At 42.7% G+C, this 20,986-nt stretch overlaps 1 protein-coding gene across 7 annotated transcripts in view; it reads right to left on the minus strand.

The window, feature by feature from the left end:
• ARHGEF6 (Rac/Cdc42 guanine nucleotide exchange factor 6) overlaps positions 1-20,986 on the minus strand; it is a 126,917-nt gene that overhangs the window by 14,327 nt on the left and 91,604 nt on the right. For all 7 annotated transcript variants that reach the window (XM_074206477.1, XM_074206478.1, XM_074206476.1 and 4 more), the window contains 6 exons: positions 19,528-19,666; positions 16,753-16,812; positions 8,708-8,854; positions 4,827-4,913; positions 2,931-3,009; positions 1,152-1,291 (listed from right to left, as the gene is read on the minus strand). In XM_074206477.1, coding sequence (XP_074062578.1) covers positions 1,152-1,291; positions 2,931-3,009; positions 4,827-4,913; positions 8,708-8,854; positions 16,753-16,812; positions 19,528-19,666 — 652 coding nt within the window. The remainder of the gene's footprint in view (positions 1-1,151; positions 1,292-2,930; positions 3,010-4,826; positions 4,914-8,707; positions 8,855-16,752; positions 16,813-19,527; positions 19,667-20,986) is intronic.

The following is a 20,986-nucleotide window of genomic DNA, read 5'->3' on the forward strand; positions in this document are numbered from 1 at the left end:
GCTTACCCAGGGTGGTTTCATTGGCTCAACCACATTGGACTGGTCCAGCCCAGAAAAGGCAAAGGGGAAGACGAGTTACCCATAAATGAATGGAAGAATGGCCTCCTAGAGTTTCACCACTAAATTTTCCCATTCTAGATTATGGGAAGTAACTCATTCAAGAGATCCATTATCTGCTCTAGCAAATACTAATTTTAATTTTTTTAAGATTTCAGGCAGGTTCTATTTACGGGGGCAAGAAAACAGAGCTGATATGGGAAATACGGGGCCTCCCAAGTAGGACTTCTGAGGCCACTCTGAGTCACGGTCTCTTATTTGGTAGAAAAATCATCTCACTAATCTGGATTTTGGGACATTAGAACTTGGGGGGGGTCTTCCTCCATGGAATGATCTTTGATCACTTTTTGTCTCCCTCTGAATTCTCTACCCAAGGACAGCTTTACTGGACAAAAGAATAAATTATGGGGACAGCCATCAATGAGGCAGTAGGGGACGTACTACACACTCTTATAATTTCTGTGTAAGGGAGGGAGGAGAAGGAGAGTCACGCTAGGGAGTCAGAACATAATGTTCAAATAATGGCTAGGTCACCTTCTCACTGTGGGAACCTGGGCAAGTTGCTTAACCTTGCTGAGTCTCAGTTTCCTTCTCTGTAAAATGGGTCTAATGACATGAGTGCTAGCTACTCCCACAAGGCTCCTGTGAGGAATGGACTTTGGAAACCAGAACACTCTAGAGTGATGTGAGTTACTGTTGTTATTGGGATTATGACTGTTCACAAAATGATGCCAATCACAAATAAAACTGGCTCATTTGCAGATGCGCCCAAGCAGAAACTCCTATTGGGAACCAGGAACTGTTAGCTGCTGTTACGGAACATTTCTAGCTACAGGTGACCAAATAACAAATCTCTGAGAACTAGTGGCTAGTTGCTACTGTTGGCTGTGCATTAGTGTGTCTCACCATCTATGTTAGTAAGTTTCCTGCCTGCCAAAAATCGGTATAAGGTGCAATATACAAACACAGGCCACATGCCGGCGACTTTTCAGAAGTCTTCGACACACGGAGCTTGCCGTGGAAGCAGAGAGACTCATCATCGATCCCTGGACCTCATCAGCCTCCCCAGGGGCAGAACCAAGCCCAGTGCTTACAGACTGGGCACTCCAGGACTGAGTTTTCACCAGTATGCTGCCCACACTCATGCCCCTGACCAGTCTGTGCAGGTGATCCAACCACTCTTGGAGATCCTGGCTGCTGGGACAGAACACTGTCATCCTCTCGAACAGGGGCCCTGCAAGTGGGAGAATGGCAGGTGAGCTGACTGATAACCCTCTGCTATGAAGGAGCTATGTGGGGATAACTCTCAACAGCCCCATGAAGTCTGGTCCACTGCTCCTGCAGGGGCTGACACCCCAGCTGCTGGAGACCTAGAAAGAAAAGTTCTTGTCTTCCAAGTCGTGGGGCACTGCCAGAAGGTTCCTGGTCAGAAACTACTCTCAATTTATCAAGAAGAGGCTTGACCATATACTTTGCCCCTGCACCCTAACAACCATGGGGTCTTTCCATGTGATGTGCAGCTGAAATCTTCCTTATTAGCTCTGGGAGGCCAGGAGCTGTCTGAATTGTCTGTTTCTATCACCCATGCTTAGAACAGTGCTTTGGAAGTCACCGGTGCATAATAAATGCTTTACTCATAAATTCTCCTAAAGGAAGGTGTTGTAAATCACAGAAAGTCACCTATCACTTTCCAGGAATGTCAAGAGATGGTAAAGTCAAAAGAAAATATTTCTGGAAAACAGATTTAAATGTTTTTTTTTGGTTGTCATCCAGATCTATGATTTTATCAGTTGGGGAACTCCTAATGTGGAAATTTTCTCCACAGACAGCCTTCCAACCTTGTCTATTATTTTAAGCTGAGACCCTTAAAATTGAAGGGTCCTTCCTGACCCTTCCCAGTCAGTCGTGGCTCTTCCTGGAGAGACAATTCATATATGGCCAACATGGGCCTTGAACTCAGGTCTTCTAGGCCAGTCCTCCATGCTATCTCTTGTAGTTGTAATTTTGCCTCTCATCTGGTATGAACACTATTCTGCCTTTGAGACTTGCCTTGGCCTCAGAGAGGTGAAGTGCTTTTCCTGGGAACCCAGATGTTCCAACTTTTTCCACCATTAAAAAGCCTCCTGATGAGCACTACAGTCTCTTCCAAATCTATAATTTTCTGATTCGGCAGACTGCCCCCTCCCAAGGGAGTCCATTTCATTCTAAGAACAGCTCTCGTCGCTAGGAAACTAGACCACCCCACTCAAATTTGGGCCTGAGGACAAAACCGAATCTGCCATTCTCATGAGACTATCTACGGCCTGCTTTTGCTTCCCGCTCTCAGACTTCGGACCTTTGAGGCCTTCCACATGAAGATGGATTGCAGGAGGAAAAGGCCAGGAAGCTGCCATCAGTCAACTTTGTTATGCCTCAATAGCTCTTAATTAAGCTCAGTAAACATTAATTAAGCACCTGCGGGTGCTCCAGTGAAGGAATTCATCAATGAAAAAGCATTTATCAAGGGTATACAATGGGCCAACCACTGGATTAAGTCCAGAAATACAAACGGGGGAAAAAAACAACCCCAGAGACCCTGACTTTAAGGAACTTCTCATCAAGTGGAGGAGAGGAGCCAAGGGATCGAAATTAGGTTGGGCTGAGTACCTAAGAAATGGTAGAGAGATGGCAGCCAGTGAGATCCCTGTTCCTGAGTGGGCTCTTGGATCAGGAGCAGGGGGAGGCTAATGACTAGGGAGAGACTTTCTATTTCATTCCTCTCCTGTCTATCTTCCCCTTCAGATATCGAGGGAAGACCTGTTGGGTTTGCCGCTACACCCACGGCAAAGGCTGCCCCAGTTCCCCCAATGGCAGAGGAGCCATGCGGTACTGACCTGCTATTTCAAATGAATAGTCACTGCCTTCACTTTCATCCGGTCTTGTTAGCATCATTCCCGCAACTGGGAGTTTTCCCTGCCGGAATGAGAAGGAATTACTGATGACCCCAGATCTCCAAGAGTTCACTCATTCTCATAATGATTTCTGACTTTCTCATGAACTGTCCACTGAGTTTTTCATGCAAGAGTCTTAAGATCATGGCTGTGGACTAGTCCAACCTGTTCATTTCAGAGATGAAGGAACTAAGGTGTAGAGGTTAACCTGCCCAAGAATCCACATCTGTGAAGGGGCGGGGATGAGATTTGAACATGGGTGTTCTAGAGTCCAAATCCAGAATCCTACCCATAAAGCCATGCTTCCTCTCTTTTGTTTATCAATGTCTCTCTAGCCTGAATTTTAACCTGCTATAAAAGACAAGGATTTGGGGGAGTTTGGTTCTGGAGCTATTTATCAGTCTTCATTTCATTTTGGACTGACTGTCTCTCACCCCTTCTCAATAAACTGATCAGAATTTGGGGAAGCAAAGCTATAACTCCCAGGGGTGACTGAGGCCTGCTCAGAGGTACTGAACTGAGAGGAAGAGGTGGGACATAATGCTTCTGCCTCCCATGATAAACCCTGGTCCACTCACTAGAAGCCCAAGGCCATCATACGCCTTTCCTGGGGCTGCCACCCAACAGGGCCTGGGAAGCCACTGAAAGGGACAGTCAGGCTTAGTGTAGGGGCTGAGTTCAGGAAGGGGGTGGCCAAGTTACTGCCTCACCCACACAACAAGGTCAGGTATATGCTTCCCTATCCCTAACTTTCTCCACACATCATTTCCCATCACATCTTCTAGGAGCTTTCTGTACTATTCACAAAATCCCCTTTATCCTTGAATGTTTCCTCATTCCTTCCATCTTCTGCTGTTCCCTGATTCTTATCTTTCTCCTGAAGGTTCCAACTTCTCTTGGTATCTTCTCCCAGGCTGGCTGCTTCTTCTCCCATCTCTAAATGCAAAGAGCATCTCCTTGAGGCCCAGGGCTATTTTCAGACCCTCTCTCTACTATCTTCACTCAGCAGCCACACCTCTCTTTTCAAGATTCATTCCATTTTACTCAGGTCCTGGCTACTAGCCTTTATGGATCTTTGGGTTATTCTCCCTTCATTCTACAAAATTTACTAACTGGCTCATAGGCTTCTCCACTGAAGCTCCTGGCCCCTTTCAATGCCGTGGGCTTCCCAAAGCCTCATTCTCCCCAATTCCCATGACCTCTGACTCCAGTTGAGCTCAACCACATACAGGAGTGAACAAACCTGGGACCTGTCCCCACCTAAATTCACTCCAGGGGCCAGAATTCCTGCAAGTTAGGATGGTCTGAAACCTACCTGCCAGGTGCCAGTGACTTTGAGTTCCCAATGTTTTTAGGACCCTGAATAAACTAAGATCACAGACCAAGAGAAATCTACCTTTTTTAAAAAGCCTGCCAAGATTTCTGAAGTACACAGCTTGGAGAGTCCAATTAAGCAGGGTGGCTATCATTAAGATGACCTTTTTCTTTTCTAAATGTCAATGATGTGAGGTGGGCAAGTGTTGCTGCTAATACTGTCTAGACACTCCCTTAGACCTCCGGATATGGATGCCTGGTATGACAGCCAGAGCAGAGAGCACCCGGAATTCAGTTATCAGGAGGAAATGAAATACCCCTTAAATTAAGGACTATCTGCCCTTATGGGATATGTCTAACAAGTAAGGAAATGGGGCCCAGGTGTGTAGGCGGACATGCAAGATCTCTGCGCTATTAGGCTGTCACCACTCTGGCAAGAGAACCATGACAACGATGATGACAGAGGTTTGGCATGTGCAGGGCAGGGACACCTGAAGAGAGACACCAAATCCAACTTTCACTGACCTGATAGATAAAGCCGCTCATCCGGGGACTGGCTGATACCATGAGCAAGACACTTGGAAATAACAAGAAATATCTTTCTTCTTTCTCCTAGAGTAGAGGGAGGTGAGAGAGAAAGAAAAGTAGGAAGGTCAGAAAGGGGATATGGCTTCTTAAGAAGGCCTAGAATCCAAAAATTGGGCCAGCAAATGCACCAAGCCCTGGGTCCAGAGTTAGGAAGACCTGGGTTCAAATGTGGTCTCAGGCACTTACTAGCTGTGGGCACCCTGGGTAAATCACTTCATCTCTCTCAGGCTTAGTTTCTTGAACTATAAATGGGGATAATAATAGCACAGGGTTTTTGTGAGGAACAAATGAGATAACAAACCTTAAAGGGCTCTATAAATGCAAGTTAGTAAATATATCTGTGTATATGTATTGCATGTGGATGAATAGGGGGATATGTGTGCATGTCTGTGCATATAGGTACATGTCTATATCCATATATATGCATACTATATACCTGAAATATTTTCTAGTCACTGGTTCACAAGACCCTAGCTCAGAGACCCAGAGAGGGTACAGTGACTTGTCCAAGGTCACACAGACATATTCAAGATGGCAGAGATGGGTTTCTGACCCCAAACCCATCTCATTCTCTTCCCGTGAAAAAGGATTTTTCTCTTCAAAATTGGATGAAGCCATGGACTAGTCCATTTGTACTTTTAAATGAGCATAACTTGTGGTTCTTCATTCTCTTCCCTATGAAGATAATTTTTATGGCACTTTAATGTTTGTGAAGCTTTTTCTCACCTATAAGCCTCCCCACAGCCTGTGAAGGAGGTACCCTAATTTCCATTTTATAAATGAAGACACTGAGGCTCAGAAAGGTGAGTTAGTCAACAAGCCTGTAAAACACTAAGCATGGTGCTCTGCAATGGAGAAGGCTCAGTGACAGGATTTGAAGCCAGGTCTTTCCAGTCCTGTCCCTACAGGTGTCAGAATCCGGCATTAAGGTTCTCTCTTTGCTCCAGTGAGATAAGGTGCATACTTGCCTCACTCAGAATACCCACCTTGGCCTTTGGAAAGTAAACGGGTGATGCCTCAGCATCAGAATACTAGGGCACATCGATTACATATACAAAAATACAGAGCTTGGAGCCTGGGAAACCCCCAAGAGTTAATAACCAGCAGGCTGAGCAGCCACACTCACCAATGATTTCATTTCATATCATGAAAAATGATTTCTGAAATTTTTTTTTAGATTTTTAAAGGCAATGGGGTTAAGTGGCTTTCCCAAGGCCACCTGGCTAGGTAATTATTAAGTGTCTGAGACTGGATTTGAACCCAGGTACTCCTGACTCCAAGGCCTGTGCTCTATCCACTGAGCCACCTACCGCCCCTGATTTCTGAAATTTTAAGATTGATAAAATGAAAGCAAGTTGGGGGTGAAGAGGACAGGAAAGGGAATGTAATACATAGCACAAGGAGCTCATTACCATAACAGCTGCATCAAATGTTTGTTCATGATGCATTGAAATACCCAGAAACACGGTTATCATTCTTTTAGCCAATTATGAATCCAGACACAAACAGAAGTAGTTTAGAGTCCATGCAGAACAAGGGCTTTTCTTTTTTTTCTTGACATTTAGTGACTTGCCCAGGGTCATAGATTTAGTTTCTTTTTTCCCTCCCTTCTTTATTTTTTTTCCAATTACATGCAAAGATAGTTTTCAACATTAATCCTTTTTCAAGCTTTTGATTTCCACATTTTTCTACCACAACAAGGGCTATTCTTAACCTGGGGTTCATGGACTCCTAGATATCAGCCCTCCCTTACTTAAATCTAATTCAATTGCAAGTCATGGCATCACTTCCCTGATGTTATGGTCTTCTTCTAGAATGAAGGACAACCAGCAATAAAAGGACAAGAATGCAAAGAAAGGGGAGACAGAAACAAACACAGATCACAGATTGCTAGCTAAGAATGCTTCTAAATGTTTAGCTTGGCGGGGGGGGGGCATGAACTTGAATGGGAAATAAAGCTCCATCTTCATTTTCACTGATCTCCAAATCTTTCATTTCTACCTCAATATAGAGCCCATTTAACATTTGCTCCAATTATTTAAAAACATGATTCCAAGAAGGAATGCATCCCTAGGCTTTCCCAGACTGCCAAAAGGGTCCATGACACAGACAAAGTTAAGTAACCCTGGACTACAGAGAATCCAACAAAAAAACTCCTTGTTACCAAAAATTAGCTCCCAAGGGCCTTCTGTGGGTCTCTGAAAAGAGGCAAACTTTCATCTTGTTACATTTCTTTACTACTTTTCCAAATTCAACCATTTAAGACCAGTTTCTCTCTGTACACCCATCTGCCAATCCAAGGAAGTCTCTCCTTGACTTGAAAGCTAACCTCACGGGTGCCCAACAAGGTGTCCATCTCAGGCCTTCCCCTCTCAAGAAGGCCTTTGGTCCTATGCTTCTCCCCTTAGTATCTTCAGTCCCTTCTCATTGACTATTCTTCCTTTTCCTTCAAATAAGCTTGGAACTTCTGTACTCTAAAAAAAAGCTTAAAACCCAACTCCTTCCTTCAACCTGACTCAATCCTTCTACACCTTCCACCGACCCTCCAAATTCCTTTACAGCTTTGTCCTAAACTCTTTCATCTGACTTCCCATTCCAGCATTCCACTAAACTCCTACTCCATCAGTCCTCAATTTCCTGCTGTGAATCTCTCTTTCTCCAGTATTTTTTTGGCTTTTTTAAAAACAGTGGGGTTAAGTGACTTGCCCAAATTCACACAGCTAGGTAATTATTAAGTGTCTGAGGTCATATTTGAACTCAGGTCCTCCCAACTCCAGAGCCAGTACTCTACTGTGCCACCTAGCTTCCTCTCTTCCTCCAGTTCTTGTACAGAACCCTTCCCATCCTTCAAGATCCAAGTGAAGTTCCATCTCTTTCCAAAAGCCTTCCTTAATTATTCCAGTTTACAATGAACTATGCTATCTCTGTGGTGCAGAATGCCCAAAATAACTGGGGACTTGGGAGTTCTCTTTCTCTGACGCTTACTCAATTGGAAGGTAGGTAGGTAAGTAGACAGACAGACAAAAAGACAGATAGGTAGATTCCACAAGATCTTGGAAGGTGGACTTCGTAGTCCAGTGTCTACATCACTCTTATGAGATTTCCCTGGCTCCTAAAATGGATTTCTGAAGGCTGAGGCTACTCATAGAGGGTTAAATGAGGCTGCTAAACAAAAGCCAGGTAGACTGCCCTAAGGCTAAGATTAAATCTTTCATTTCTACCTCTCATCTGAGTCCAATGTCCCAGACAATTATCTGATTTAGGATTAGAAGTTACCAAAATTTCCTCTTGAGCTTGGCACGTAAATGAATTTGAACAAAACCTAGATGGAAGTGAAGGAAACAAGAAGGCATTGTCCTCCAACCTCCAGTTTGAATTTCTGTTCTAATTCTATACATCTACAGGTAGCAAAAGCAAAAGCAATATACCTTAGTTTCAGTGCTATATTTTGGTTAGACAAAAACCTCAAGGTTCCCCTAAATATCATATCTAACATGTGCATGAATATACATATAGAGAGCATTCCAAAAATCTTAGTATGGTTTTAAGTTATTAATGTTATTAAAGCTTAAATCTTCATTTTAGGATAGTCTGAATTATATTGTATTTTTTTCTAGTGGCTTTTTTGCGTGCTTGTTTTCCCTTCCTGTATAAATTACCAATTTCTCGAGGGAAGACAATGTTGCTTATATTCCTCCCTTAAATTTAAGGTACCTAGTTTAGGGCTGACCAGAAAGGAAGTCTCAATTTCTGGACCAAAATACCTCATATTGGAGCCTGATGGAGGAAAAGGTTAACTTAAAATTGCAAGCTCTTACCTCATTGGTGCTGCACTGCACCATTACTTGTGACATAAAAATGACATTGCCCAAGGTTTTTATATCATCTCCTTCCCAGCCTTGAATGGTTTCAGAAAGAATTTGCAATTCCAGCTGCTTCTTCTTTCTCAGGTCCTGACACTGGGCCTATGGAGTTAAAAGCACAATCTCACTTGTTAGCATTCTCTTTCAAAGCAGGATTCACTTTATGGGTAAACAGATGAAAGAAGATTCAAGTCAGAGGGGATTTGGGGGATAAGACTGGCAGGGGATTGGATCACTCACTGCAGACTTTGGAGGTATAGAAAGGCACAACTGTATAGAATGTAAGCCCCTGGGAGGGAACTGATCACAGAATCTCCAAGTTCAAAGGAAAACAAATCAAAGGTTGCTAGTCCAATATGGACATAAACAAGCATCTTCTCTATTTTCTTGGCAAGTGGCCATCCAGACTTCATTTAATCCCATCTAAAGAAGGGAAGGCAGGGGGTGGCTAGGTGGCACAGTGGATAGAGCTGGTGCCCTGGAATCAGGAGGACCTGAATTCAAATCCAGCCTCAGACACTTAATAATTACCTAGCTGTGTGGCCTTGGGCAAGCCACTTAACCTCACTGCCTTGCAAAAACCTTAAAAAAAAAGAAGGGAAGGTCACTATCTCATCGCCTGAGGCACATAATTCAACTTTAAGACATCCCTCAAGATTGTAAGGATTTCCGGTATTTTAAATCTAATTCTACCTCTTTTCTACCTACTGGTCCTAGGTCTACCCTTTGGGCCAAGCAGTACAAGGCTAATTAATCCCTCTTCCAAGTGCCATCAACCTCTGCAAGTATTTGATGCCTATCAGCTTCCCCCTAAGACTCTTCTTCTCCAAGCTAAACATCTCCATTTCCTTTGCTTGATCCCCATGTGGCATGAATTCAAGAGCTTTCACCAGCTTGATAGATCTTTTCTGGATGCTCTCCATATATCAATTTCCTTCATCAAACAGAGCACCCAGAATGGAATCCAATACTCAAGATGAAGTACAATCATAGTTGAGCCTGATGGTGTTACCATCATCATAGTTTTGGGCATTATGTCTCTCTTAACTCAGTCTAAGATTGCATTCATTTTCTTGACCACAATATCATGCAGTTGACTCATAAAGAGCTCACTCCCTGACACCTCTATATCTTCTTCAGATGAATTGCTATGTAGTCACGCCTCCTCCATCATCTACTTACCAAGTTGATTTTGTGGACAAGGTCTAAGATTTTCCATACACCACATCCATATTAAATTTCCTCTCTGATCCAATACATTGCCAGCCCACTCAGTTTTGTGCTATCTGCACATTTGATATGTAAGATCTTTTTTACAGGTCATCAATTTAAAAATTAAGCAGCACAGACAAGGGGAGATCCCTGGGTCCCTCCACTGGAGACTTCCTTCCATTTTGTCTTGGAACCATTAATGACTTTTCTCTTAATCTAGTTATTCAACCAGTTTCAAATCCATCATACTGTATTTCTCTTGCCCACATCTCTCCATATTTTCCACAACACTATTATGAACTATTTTACAACTGCTTAACTAAAATCTAAATTTTGCTTAGTCCCCAAGTAGCTTCTTGAAAATGAGAGAAAATAGACAATAAGATGAAAATAACCCAAGGATTGAAAAGAAAATCCTACTCTTTATGTCATCACCATTCAAATCAATCTTGCAATGAAAACATATGTTTTGTGGTTTACACTTTAATTAGGCCAGCAGTAGGTCTCTCTAAATAATGCAATAAATTATCTTTAGAAGATGAAGAAAATTACTTGTAATTTAGAATAAGCTGGGGCTGGCAAGGAATGCTAAGGATGACAAAAAAGGCCTTTTTTTAGATTATAGGCCAGAATTAAAAGACAATGGATAGAAGTATGAAGTTGCCAACATAAAGAGAAACAGATTTAGACTTAAGAGAAGGAAAAAACTTCCTGATGATTCCATCTGTCCCTAAGTGGAGTGGGCTGCATGAGGGAGGGGGGCTCCCCACTCACTGGAGGTTTTGAAACAAAGATTGGGGAACAATCAGGTATGATGTAAAAGGGATTCTTATTCAGATACCTGATGACTTCTGAGATCTCTTCCAACTCTAAGAGTCTGAGACAACTAAGTTTCAAGATGACAAAGCAAGAAAGTCCCACCTCCTTGCCAACTGTGTTTTATGAAAAGACAAAGTGTCAAAATTCTATTAAATTTTAACCATTGGACAACAGTCTAATGACATCCCCCCATAGTAACAACATTCATGAAACACATGGAGAACTACATCATTGTTGTAAATGAAGTAGGTTGTTTTAATTTCATGCTTTCCCTAAAACCATTGCTGTCTTCATCAATGAAACCATCACATCAAAAGTCCCTTAGCCTTAGAGTCGGGCAAACATGTACTATTGCTATCTATATCAGTCCCTATCTATATGGCTAAAATGGAACAGAGTAGAGAAAAGAAACAGGATGATTAAACACTTGGAAAGAGAAGCAGAAAAGAAGTTCTTTTTGTTGAGGAAGGAGCTATACCCTCTAAGGAGGAAGCACTTGCTCATCTCCCAAGAAATGAGAATATGGCTGGATCTCATCAGATGGGAATTCACCTAGGATGGCTCAGTAAAAAAAAAAAGATGAGTTGTGGCGACTGGTGACTCCCACCTGTCAGGGTGGCAATATCAGAGAGCTCTATTGTCCTCTGGAATGTGACAGAAAAACCTTTCAAGATCTATCAACACAGACGACAACTCCCCAGTTTCAGAGATTCCAGTAGATACAAAGGATATGGTCAAACAAAGTCCAGAAATTACTGACAAAGATTCTGGAGTCAAGAGCAAGAAACCGAAGACCTCAGAGATACCAGCACAGTTGTTGTCACTATTGTCCATCATGGGCAAAGGATTCAGAAGTGAAAGGAAGTTTTGGTAAGTGAACAGTTGGTTAAGAAGATGGCAGGGCAGCTAAGTGGTGCAGTGGATAGAGCACCAGTCCTGAATTCAGGAGGACCTGAGTTCAAATCCAACCACAGACACTTACTGTGTGACCATGGACAAGTCACTTAACCCCATTGCCTTGTAAAAACCAAAAAAAAAAGGGAGATGACAAGTGAGAATAAATTTTATATCTCTAAACCAAAGCTCAAAATATAGGCTTGCAGCCAGGGAGGGGATATACCTCACAAGAGCAGGCAAGAAAGTATTTGCCTATAGTCTCACAAATATAATCAAATGAACTTTACACAAACCAGGAAGAAAAATATTTATTTCCATCAAATTCAATTCCAATTGTTCTCAAACTTTTTAACAGTCAATGTAAGGTTTGTTTAAAAAAGTAAACTTGGGGGTGTTTCAGGGTTCCCTGTACCATAGTTTGAGAAATACTGCTCTATATCAGAAGAAAAAGATACAAAGTAAGAATAGCTGTAGAGACAGTCAAAAATTCGAAGGAGACATATCCAAAGGAGATGGGAGCAGCAAGAACCACGGCTTCAAGAAATGCCCAAAGAATGAGTAAAAAGAAAGGTAAACTAGAGAACCTCCTGCAGAGAGGCAAATGTGACCTCAGTGAAGTCACGCTGGGAGAGGCCTTGGCAAGTGGAATACACATTTTCAAAAGGATAAAGATACACAAAGACAGGGGGAGTATAATTTTATATGAAGAAGATAAAATAGTGTCCAAAAAATCTAGGAATTAGACTTGAAAAGCATGGCAGAGAGCATCTGGGTATAGATGAACAGAGTTGCAAAACTTGTCATTTGGAGTATCTCACAGACCACCTGGACAGAAAGAAGAAATGAATAAGGAAACACATTCTTAGCCTGCTATAAAGCTAGGATCATGGGATCATATAGATGCATACTGGAACTTTCTATTGAAAGTAGAAAAACTAATAATTTCTTGACTTGCTTTGATGACAATTTCATTATTCAAAAGGTAGAGGAAGCAAAAAAAGGGGAACGTCTATTCTGGATTTGAGTCTTACCAACAAGGAGGAACTATACTGAGAAACTTGGAGGGAGAAGTAATCATTCCATTATAGACTTTATAACAGAAAAAGAGAGGAAGTTTGGCCAGAAACAAATGTGCACCCTAGGTTTTAGGAGAGCAGGTTTCAACTTAGGATGCCATGGACTAAAGCTCTATAGAAGAAGTCAGTCCGAGGGTGATGAGAATTTTTCAAGAATGAAGTTCTAAAGACACAAAAAAGAAACAATTCTCATGAGGAAGAAAAAGACACAAAGGACCAAGAGAGGTAAACAGGGAGCCCATCATCCAACTAAGTGAAGAAGACATGAAGAGAAGCTGAAGGTCAGGACAGGTAGAGGAAAATAAATGAACAACACCCCTCAAGGGAATGTCAGCATCAATAAGACCCACAATGAGCAGAGACCAACAAGGGATGGATGCTAAAGGGGAACAAAAAAAGCATCAGGCATGTTTTTCTCTCTATTTTAGTGCTATCTTGGGTAAAAGAGGAAGATCAAGGAAGGGACAGGATCTCTGTTCCAACTGGTTGGGAGGATGGTAATGACAGATGACTGAGAAGGTAAAGCTGCCTGATTCTTACTTTGCTTCTGTTTTATTGCAGAGGATAATGATCTTAGGACTGAAAAGAGCAAGGAAGGAAGGAGGAAATGAGGAGCTATAACTGGGATAGGCAATAAGATAGTAAGCAAGCACTTAGCTGTGCTAATGGACAATAACCTCAAGTCTTGAAAGAAATGGTGTCCATGCCCCCATCAGTGATCACCAAAAGATAGTGGATGGTAGGAGAGGTGCTACAGGACTGGCAAAGGGTAAATGTCTTTTTTCCTCTTTTCCTAAAGGGTAAAGAGCAGTGCATCTCACTGGGACACCTGAAAAAACCCTAGAAGATGTTATTAAAGGGTCACAGAGGGCCAGCTAGGCTTCTTCAAGAAGAGGTCACAGCAAAGGGACCTCCCTTTTTGTCTTTTTAACTGGGTCACTAGTCTGATAGATCAGAGAGATGTTATAGACATAATGTGCCTGGATTCTTAGCAAAGAAACTGATAAAATCTCTCAAGTTACTCTTTGAGAAAAAATGGAGAGAGGGGCACTGGAAAATCATGTAATTTGCCAGAACTTGAACTGGTCAAATGACTGGGCCTAAAGAAGTCTTGAAATGTTCGATGTTAGCTCAGGATAAGGTCTCCAGTGAAGTGCCCCAGGGATCCAGGTGTTCTGATCTATTGAACATTTGAAGCAAGAAGGAACAGATGGTATTCTCAAATTTTCAAGCAACACAGCTAGGCATGATAGACAGGGTAGGGGGAAGGAAGGAAGGAGAGAGAGAGAGAGAGAGCTAGGTGGGGCAGTTAATAGAGCACTGACCCTGGAATCAGGAGGACATGAGTTCAAATCTGACCTCAGACACTTAATAATTACCTAGCTGTGTGACCCTGGGCAAGGCACTTAACCCTATTGCCTTGCCAAAAAACTAAAAGAGAGAAAGAGAGAGAGAGAGAGAGAGAGAGAGAGAGAGAGAGAGAGAGAGAGAGAGAGATCAGTAGGTAGAGAGGAAAATAGATCAGAAGGTAGATAGATATAATCAGAGAGATAGAAAGAGAGATAATACACTAGATGCAAAAATTCTCACAGGGGGATGGCTAGGTGGTGCAGTGAATAGAGCACCGGCCCTGGAGTCAGGTGTACTTGAGTTCAAATCTGGTCTTGGGCAAGGCACTTAACCCCATTGCCTTGCAAAAAACTAAAAAAATTCTCACAGGCTTGAACAATAGGCTGAAATTCAATAATATGAAATTTAATAGAAGTAAGTAATTAATGTCTTACATTTAAGTAAAAAAATGAAATTGATTTCACAAAACTAAGATGTAGGAAGCATGGCTAGCATCAGTCTAACTGAAAAAGATCTGGTGGTTTCAGAGGACAAGATCAATATGGATCAATAATGATATGCCAGCCAAGAAAGTAAATGTAATCTTAGTGTGCATTAAGAGAGGCATGGTCCTCCAAACTAAGGACCTGGACCTGAGAGTAGGTGATGTATTTTGCCCTGGTCCATATCACATCTGGAACGAACACTGTATTTGATTCTAGGTACCCCACTTTAGAAAGAATAGGAAGATGTCCAGTAGGACCCCTACTTGGGGGTAGGGGTGGAGGATGCTTGGGTTACAACAAAAAAGGCCTTGACAACAAGTCATATGAGGAGCAGTCGAAGGAGCTGGAGAAGCAACAACTTAAAAGAGCCATGAGAGTTGTAGTCTAGTACTAGAAGGTCTCATATACGGTAAAAGGAGAGACTTGTTCAGCAGGGTCCTGAAGGGCAGAACGAGAAACAGTGAGTGGGCGTTGAAAAAAGTCAAATTTTGTTTGATGTCAGAAGAAAAAAAAACTTCCCAACAATGAACTGGGCCACCTTGGAAATTAGTGAGCTCCCTGTTTCTGGAGGTCTTCAAGCAGAGTTTGGATGACCAAATTTATTAGGTCATATTAGGTCAATTTATTAGATATGTTGCTGGGCAATTCTTGGACAAGATGGTCTCTTTCAATATCAAGTTTGCAATTCTATGCCACTATGTACACTACTTCTCTGCTCTGGGCCTCAGTTTGCATCTCCATGAAATGAGAAATGTTGGACCTACCCCACATATCAGATTTAGAATCCTAGGGGCTTTAACCAACCCCTCCATTTTACAGAGGAGGAAACTAAGACCAAGAAAAGGAAGTTATTTATTTGATCAACCAGCATTTATTAAGCTAAGTGGTAGAGATAAAGAAAGACAAAAACAAAAGAAAAAAACTGCAACTTGCCCAAGGGCACTAAGGTGGAAAGAAAGAAAAGCAGGATTCAAACCCAGGCCCTCTAATTGCAGATCCAATACTCTTTCCATTTCTATAATGATATGTGCAAAATGTTCTGGAACTATCTACCATAACTAAATAATAGGATGGTGTCATAGATGGAAATTCAGTCTTGGAACCAGCAAGGTAAGTCACATCTCAGTGATCTGGGCAACTCTCAAAGAGCCTAACTGATAAAAAAGATGTCAGCCACATGTAGAGGGACCTTCCTCATCATATTAATGAAATCACAAGGCCAGTCCCTAGCCTCCTTTAATTTGAACCAAAACCCTGTGTAGAAGGGTCAGAAATCAACATAGCACACCAATAAAGGACTATAATCTGAACCCTAAGGAATATGATAAGGGCCCAAATTAAGATATAGAAGGCAGCATGGTTGAGCAGGCCAAGCTATGCTCTGTAGACACTGAACAGTGGAATCTTCTGCTCCTGGAGTTGATGGTTTTGCCAATATTCCCCTGTTAGGAAAAGGGGGGAGGGAAACAAGCAAAGAAGATATAACATAAAGCCCCCAGAGGACAAAAGGAAAGGTTTGTTAAAGTTGTGAGATCTCTAGAGTTCAGTCTCCTAACCTCCCTGTGACCATTGCCCCAGAATCCTCTTGTCTTTTCCTTGTCAACTTCCGGGAGTTGACCACAAGGAGATGAAAAAGATGATGACTACCCTCAAAGACCTGAGGCCACAAGTGTCCTTGGAAGGGCAAGTGAGATATCCAAAGCCCAAATCTTCCCGAAGCACTTGTTTTCCTTCATGCTATTAGGAGGGATTATTACTTCCTTTGCTAGGAATGAGCTTCCCCTTTGCTGCCTCTTGGTAGTTGGCTCGGACACTTCTGTCAGACTCATTTTGGTGACTCATGAGTTGCACAAAGGACAAGGTGGTCCGTATCAGAGTAGAGCTAGAGACAAAAGGAAATCCCCCACCTACACGCTGGTGCTTCATGTGGCAGATATTGAAAATGCGTTGACTTCCTACCCTAAGCTTTGCGAGCTTTGAGAGGTAAGCACAATTTTTTGGAATATGGAGAAGACCAAAAAAGCTAAATGAAACCTGAAGCCAGTGGTGCTGCCCCTAAGCCCACTGTTTCCACTCTTGAGACCTTTGCATTTGGAAAAAAGTAGCAGCTTTGAGTCACTGGTTTTAGGGACGCAACACAGAAATGGGGACCATCACCTACCGCCAGTGCTTTGAATGATCCAATGGCTTTCAGAACATCCTGGTGGTCTGGATGAGATTCCTAGGAAAAGAGAGAAACTCCTTAATTTGTTCTAACCATCGTATTTGGAATCCCAGCCTTCCATTCCCTTCCAAGGATTCAGACATGTTGGGCAGCTGGTTTAACATCACAGATACTGTCACTGAGAAGTCCCCATTTCCCCTTTTGTCACTTTCATTTAGATATCTCTAAGAGTTCTGGGTGACAAGTTGCTTTGCTTCTTAGGGTCCCCAGGTAACTCTCTAGGACTATTACATTGCAAATACTGAACCTCTATTCTGTATCAGTAGGAGTCTCCATACCAAAAATTGATGTCAGTGTCATCCCAGGCCCAGAAAGAAGAAGGGGAAGATGAGAAAGATGGAGAGGAGGAGGAGGAGGAAGAGAAAGAAGAACAAAGGGATTAAGCCAGAGTGTCAGGACTGTAGGAATTTGGGCTGCGGTGTGGGTCTTATAATAATCAGTCAAATCTGCTTTTCAAAAATGTTCTCATTTGCTGCTATAGCACCCAACCCAAACCCAACTTGGAAAATTTCAATGTTTCCTCCCAAAGATTACTTCTGAAACAAGGTCCTAGAATCTCATGGAACTTATAACCCCAAGTAAGTCATCGAAGTGGAAAATATGAATAGATTCCAGGCAGGTTTAGATAATGTCCCAGATGATGGATCTATAGCTGGTTACAAAAGGAAGATAGAAATATTCGAGTTACCTTTCTAATTTCTGGAAGCCAAAGTCACCATAGAGCAAACTAAACAGTCTCCTTTGGACCATTCTTTGATGATAGAATACTAAGTTGGATAGACTATGGTTATGATCAAGGACTGATACATAAAGAAGCTCAAAGTCTAAAAAGGTTTTACTGGGCCGTAAACATAATGAATGCAGTAATTTGCTTTAACAATGAAAAGATAAAGGCATTTCCTCTGGGCTTATGTTCTGTGCTATTTTTACAAAAAATATTCTCTTTCATTAAATGCCTTGACTTTGAACTAATTGTAGTGCCCTGGCTGACTAGTAAAGGTAAACAAATTGGTAGGGGCTCCTGCTAGTTTGAGGTTCTCCCTGGTGCTATTGCTGGTTTTTAAAATTTTCTTACAATGAAGGAATGGGGAGAAAGAGGCCAGACTCCTTCCAGATTTAGGTTATTACTTTTCAAATTTAGTAGAGTAGATAAAACAGCAAGAATAAGGTGCCCAATATTGTCATTTTCATGCTCTGATCTACCATTCAGCTTACTCTGTTAAGATAGAAAGTCAGAGAAGGCCTCTGATCCAGCTAGAGATGAGTTATCCAATGGTGGGAGAGGGGTTGCCAGGACTAGGAGAGGGCCAAATCGAGGTATAGAAGCCTCTAGTGAAGCAGAATGGCAAAGAGGGGGTTCAAGCAAGGAAAGGGTTGGGTTCGGTTTTGCTTTTTTAGCTTTCTTTTGTTTCCTTAACCTGGGTTGTTCATTCCTGAGCATGCAGAGAACTGAACCACAGTATGATAACTGGTCATGGGCAAGTCTCAGACAGCTCAGTTGTTGGAAAGGTGGCCAGAGGTCAGCTCCTTGCTGAACCCTAACGGAAACGTCACTGCAGCAGCCTTGGCTCAGCAGCTCCCCCACTGCCTCCTGGCTTCGGGCAGCTCCTTGTACCCTGAGAATGTGGTTTTGCACACGGCAGGGCTAGCAGAGAAGTACACGGCCTCTTTCTTTAAAGTTAACCGAGCCTTTTGAAAACCTCAAACCCTTTCCCCAGACAACAGGAAGAGCAACTAGGGTAAATGCAACCTCCCCGACTGGGCCTTCTTCCCCCACCTACAGCCACAGAATATACAGACATGATAGCACAGGGCTAGGCACATCGTAGGTATGCATGAAGTACTTGGCTGAAATATTGCCTAGAAGTATCCAGGTTCTATTACCCCATTAAGTGTCCAACCCAAGTCTTCATTACTCAAGTAAGGTTGTCGGAGCTACAGTACAATTATCCTGGGGGAAAACAGAGACTCCACGTGTAAAGATGTGTTCTTTTCAAAAGTGGAGGACTATGGGTATGGAGCACTATACATAATGTCAGAGGCTAGCTTTTCTGAATTTCTTTGTTTTTGATCCTTTTGAAAGAGGGCTGAGAAGTAGAGGGAAAGGGAGCCATTTGGAAAGAAAGGAGACCAAATGAAAGAGATCAATAACAACTGTTAAAGTGAGAGAAAAAAGGTGAACATGTGTCAGTGGTCATATATTTGTACACTGACAATTGAAGAAACCAACCCTGAATTCATTTTTGAGATTAGATCTCCCTGGGAAGCAACTGAAATTTTTAACATGACCTCGAACATTAAGGGACTACACTCAGTGTCTGAATTGAGTTGTCAAAATAATAAAAAAAGACTAAGAACAATAAAACTCCTTTATGAGCCCCAAAGCTCTCTGGTTGAATGGCCCCAAAGGCGGCAGCAGAGCATAGCTAGCTCCAAGTCCGGCCTCATCAACCTGCCTTTGGCAATAAATGATGAAGTAAGAAGAAACCTGGGGCAGGATGAGTGGGAACAAAGGCCTTGCCAAGAGCCCCACTCTGGATCTGCTCCCATCCAGTACTTGGGGTTCATCTACTTCACTTTCCTCATGCAAAAGAGAATCTGGGTAAACTGGGGAGGAAGCCAACTGGGAGAAATTGAGACCCAAGGCAAGCTATTGCTTTCTCCCCAAGAGGCACCTTCCTCATGGCCCACAGGCTGCAGCCCACCTCTTACCTCCATGTGGCGCTCCAGCTCTTGGAGGAGAGACACATATTTTTCCAGTCGCATGAAGGGTTTGCTGAGGTTTGTTGTCAATAGAAGAATCCCCGGGCTGGCGGCTCCCTGACTCTCCATGTACTTTTCCAGACTCTCACTAGGGAGAAATAGAAGCACTCTTCAATTCAGGGGCCATGAGGAAAGTTCCTGGGACATGCCACTGTGTGTCCATAGAAGGAATAAGGCCACAAGTGCTCCACAATGCTTGCCTGGCAAGAGGGGAAGGGTTGAAGAGGCATTTTCAGAACACCTACTCTGGCAGGCCCTGTTCTAAGCACTTGACAAATATTCTCTCATTTGATCCTTACAACTCTGGGGGCTAAGTGCTATCATTATTTTCATTTTACAAGCAAGAATACCAAGGCAAACAGAGGTCAAGTAACTTGACCAGGGTCCTTCCTGTCATCCAGTTTCTAATCACAGTCATCTTTGACTCATCTCCATCCCTCATAGTACATATTCAATTAGCAGTCAAATCTTGTCTTTTTGGCTTCTACCTTTTCCTCATCCATCTCTTCTCCAATGGCTGAGCCCCCTCCCTAGTTCTTGGCTCTCACTGCCTCTCTCCTGGACTACTACAAGAGCCTCCTAATTGGCCTTCCTCCCTTCCATCCTCTCTCCTCACCTACCCATCCACTCATCCTCCAAACTGGCAAACTGATATCTGCAAAGCACAGCTTGGGCCATGGAATTCCTTTGTGTGTTGGTGGTTCACAATTGTCTCTAGGAGAAAATACCAATTCTTCTTGGCATTGAAAACCCACCCATAATCTAGTTTCAATCACTTTTCCTGATTGATTTCACATTAGTTAGGTGAATAGAATGTTAGACTTGGAGTCAGGAAGACCTGAGATCAAATCCTGCCTCTATCCTTTAGTTAGATGACCCTGGGCAAGTCACTTCACTTCTCTGTTTCAGTTTTCTCATCTATAAAATGGGATAAGAAGAGCAGCCACCTCCCAGGGTTGCTGTAGGGACCACTGAGACAATATACAGAAAATGCTTTGCAAACCTTCAAGTGTTATATAAATGCTAGCTAGCATCATAAGGATATTTCTACTTTCCAGCCAAATTGTTCTGCCTTCTGCTACTGGCCTCCTCTTTCTGGGCTCATATTTGCCTTGGAGGAGGCTCCCCTCTATTCAGAGCTCAATTTAATTGTCACCTACTTCTTATATGAGGCCTTTCCTGACACCACCTCCTTGCACCGTCAAAGAAGGGTGTAATGAGAGAACAGATGGGAAGCGTCATGTTTGCAGAGGCAACACCAAATGGAAAGGCAAACAGAGTTCCAGCTATGGCAGCCAGAAGAGATGGCAGAGGTTGGATCACTGCCTGGATGGACAGGTTAACTGCAGGTGGGCCAGGGCACCTGAAGCTGAGAACTGCTTCCACCTACAAACCCCTTATGGACTAC

The sequence above is a fragment of the Macrotis lagotis genome, chromosome X (assembly GCF_037893015.1).
Source record: "Macrotis lagotis isolate mMagLag1 chromosome X, bilby.v1.9.chrom.fasta, whole genome shotgun sequence".
Classification (NCBI taxonomy): Eukaryota; Metazoa; Chordata; class Mammalia; order Peramelemorphia; family Peramelidae; genus Macrotis; species Macrotis lagotis.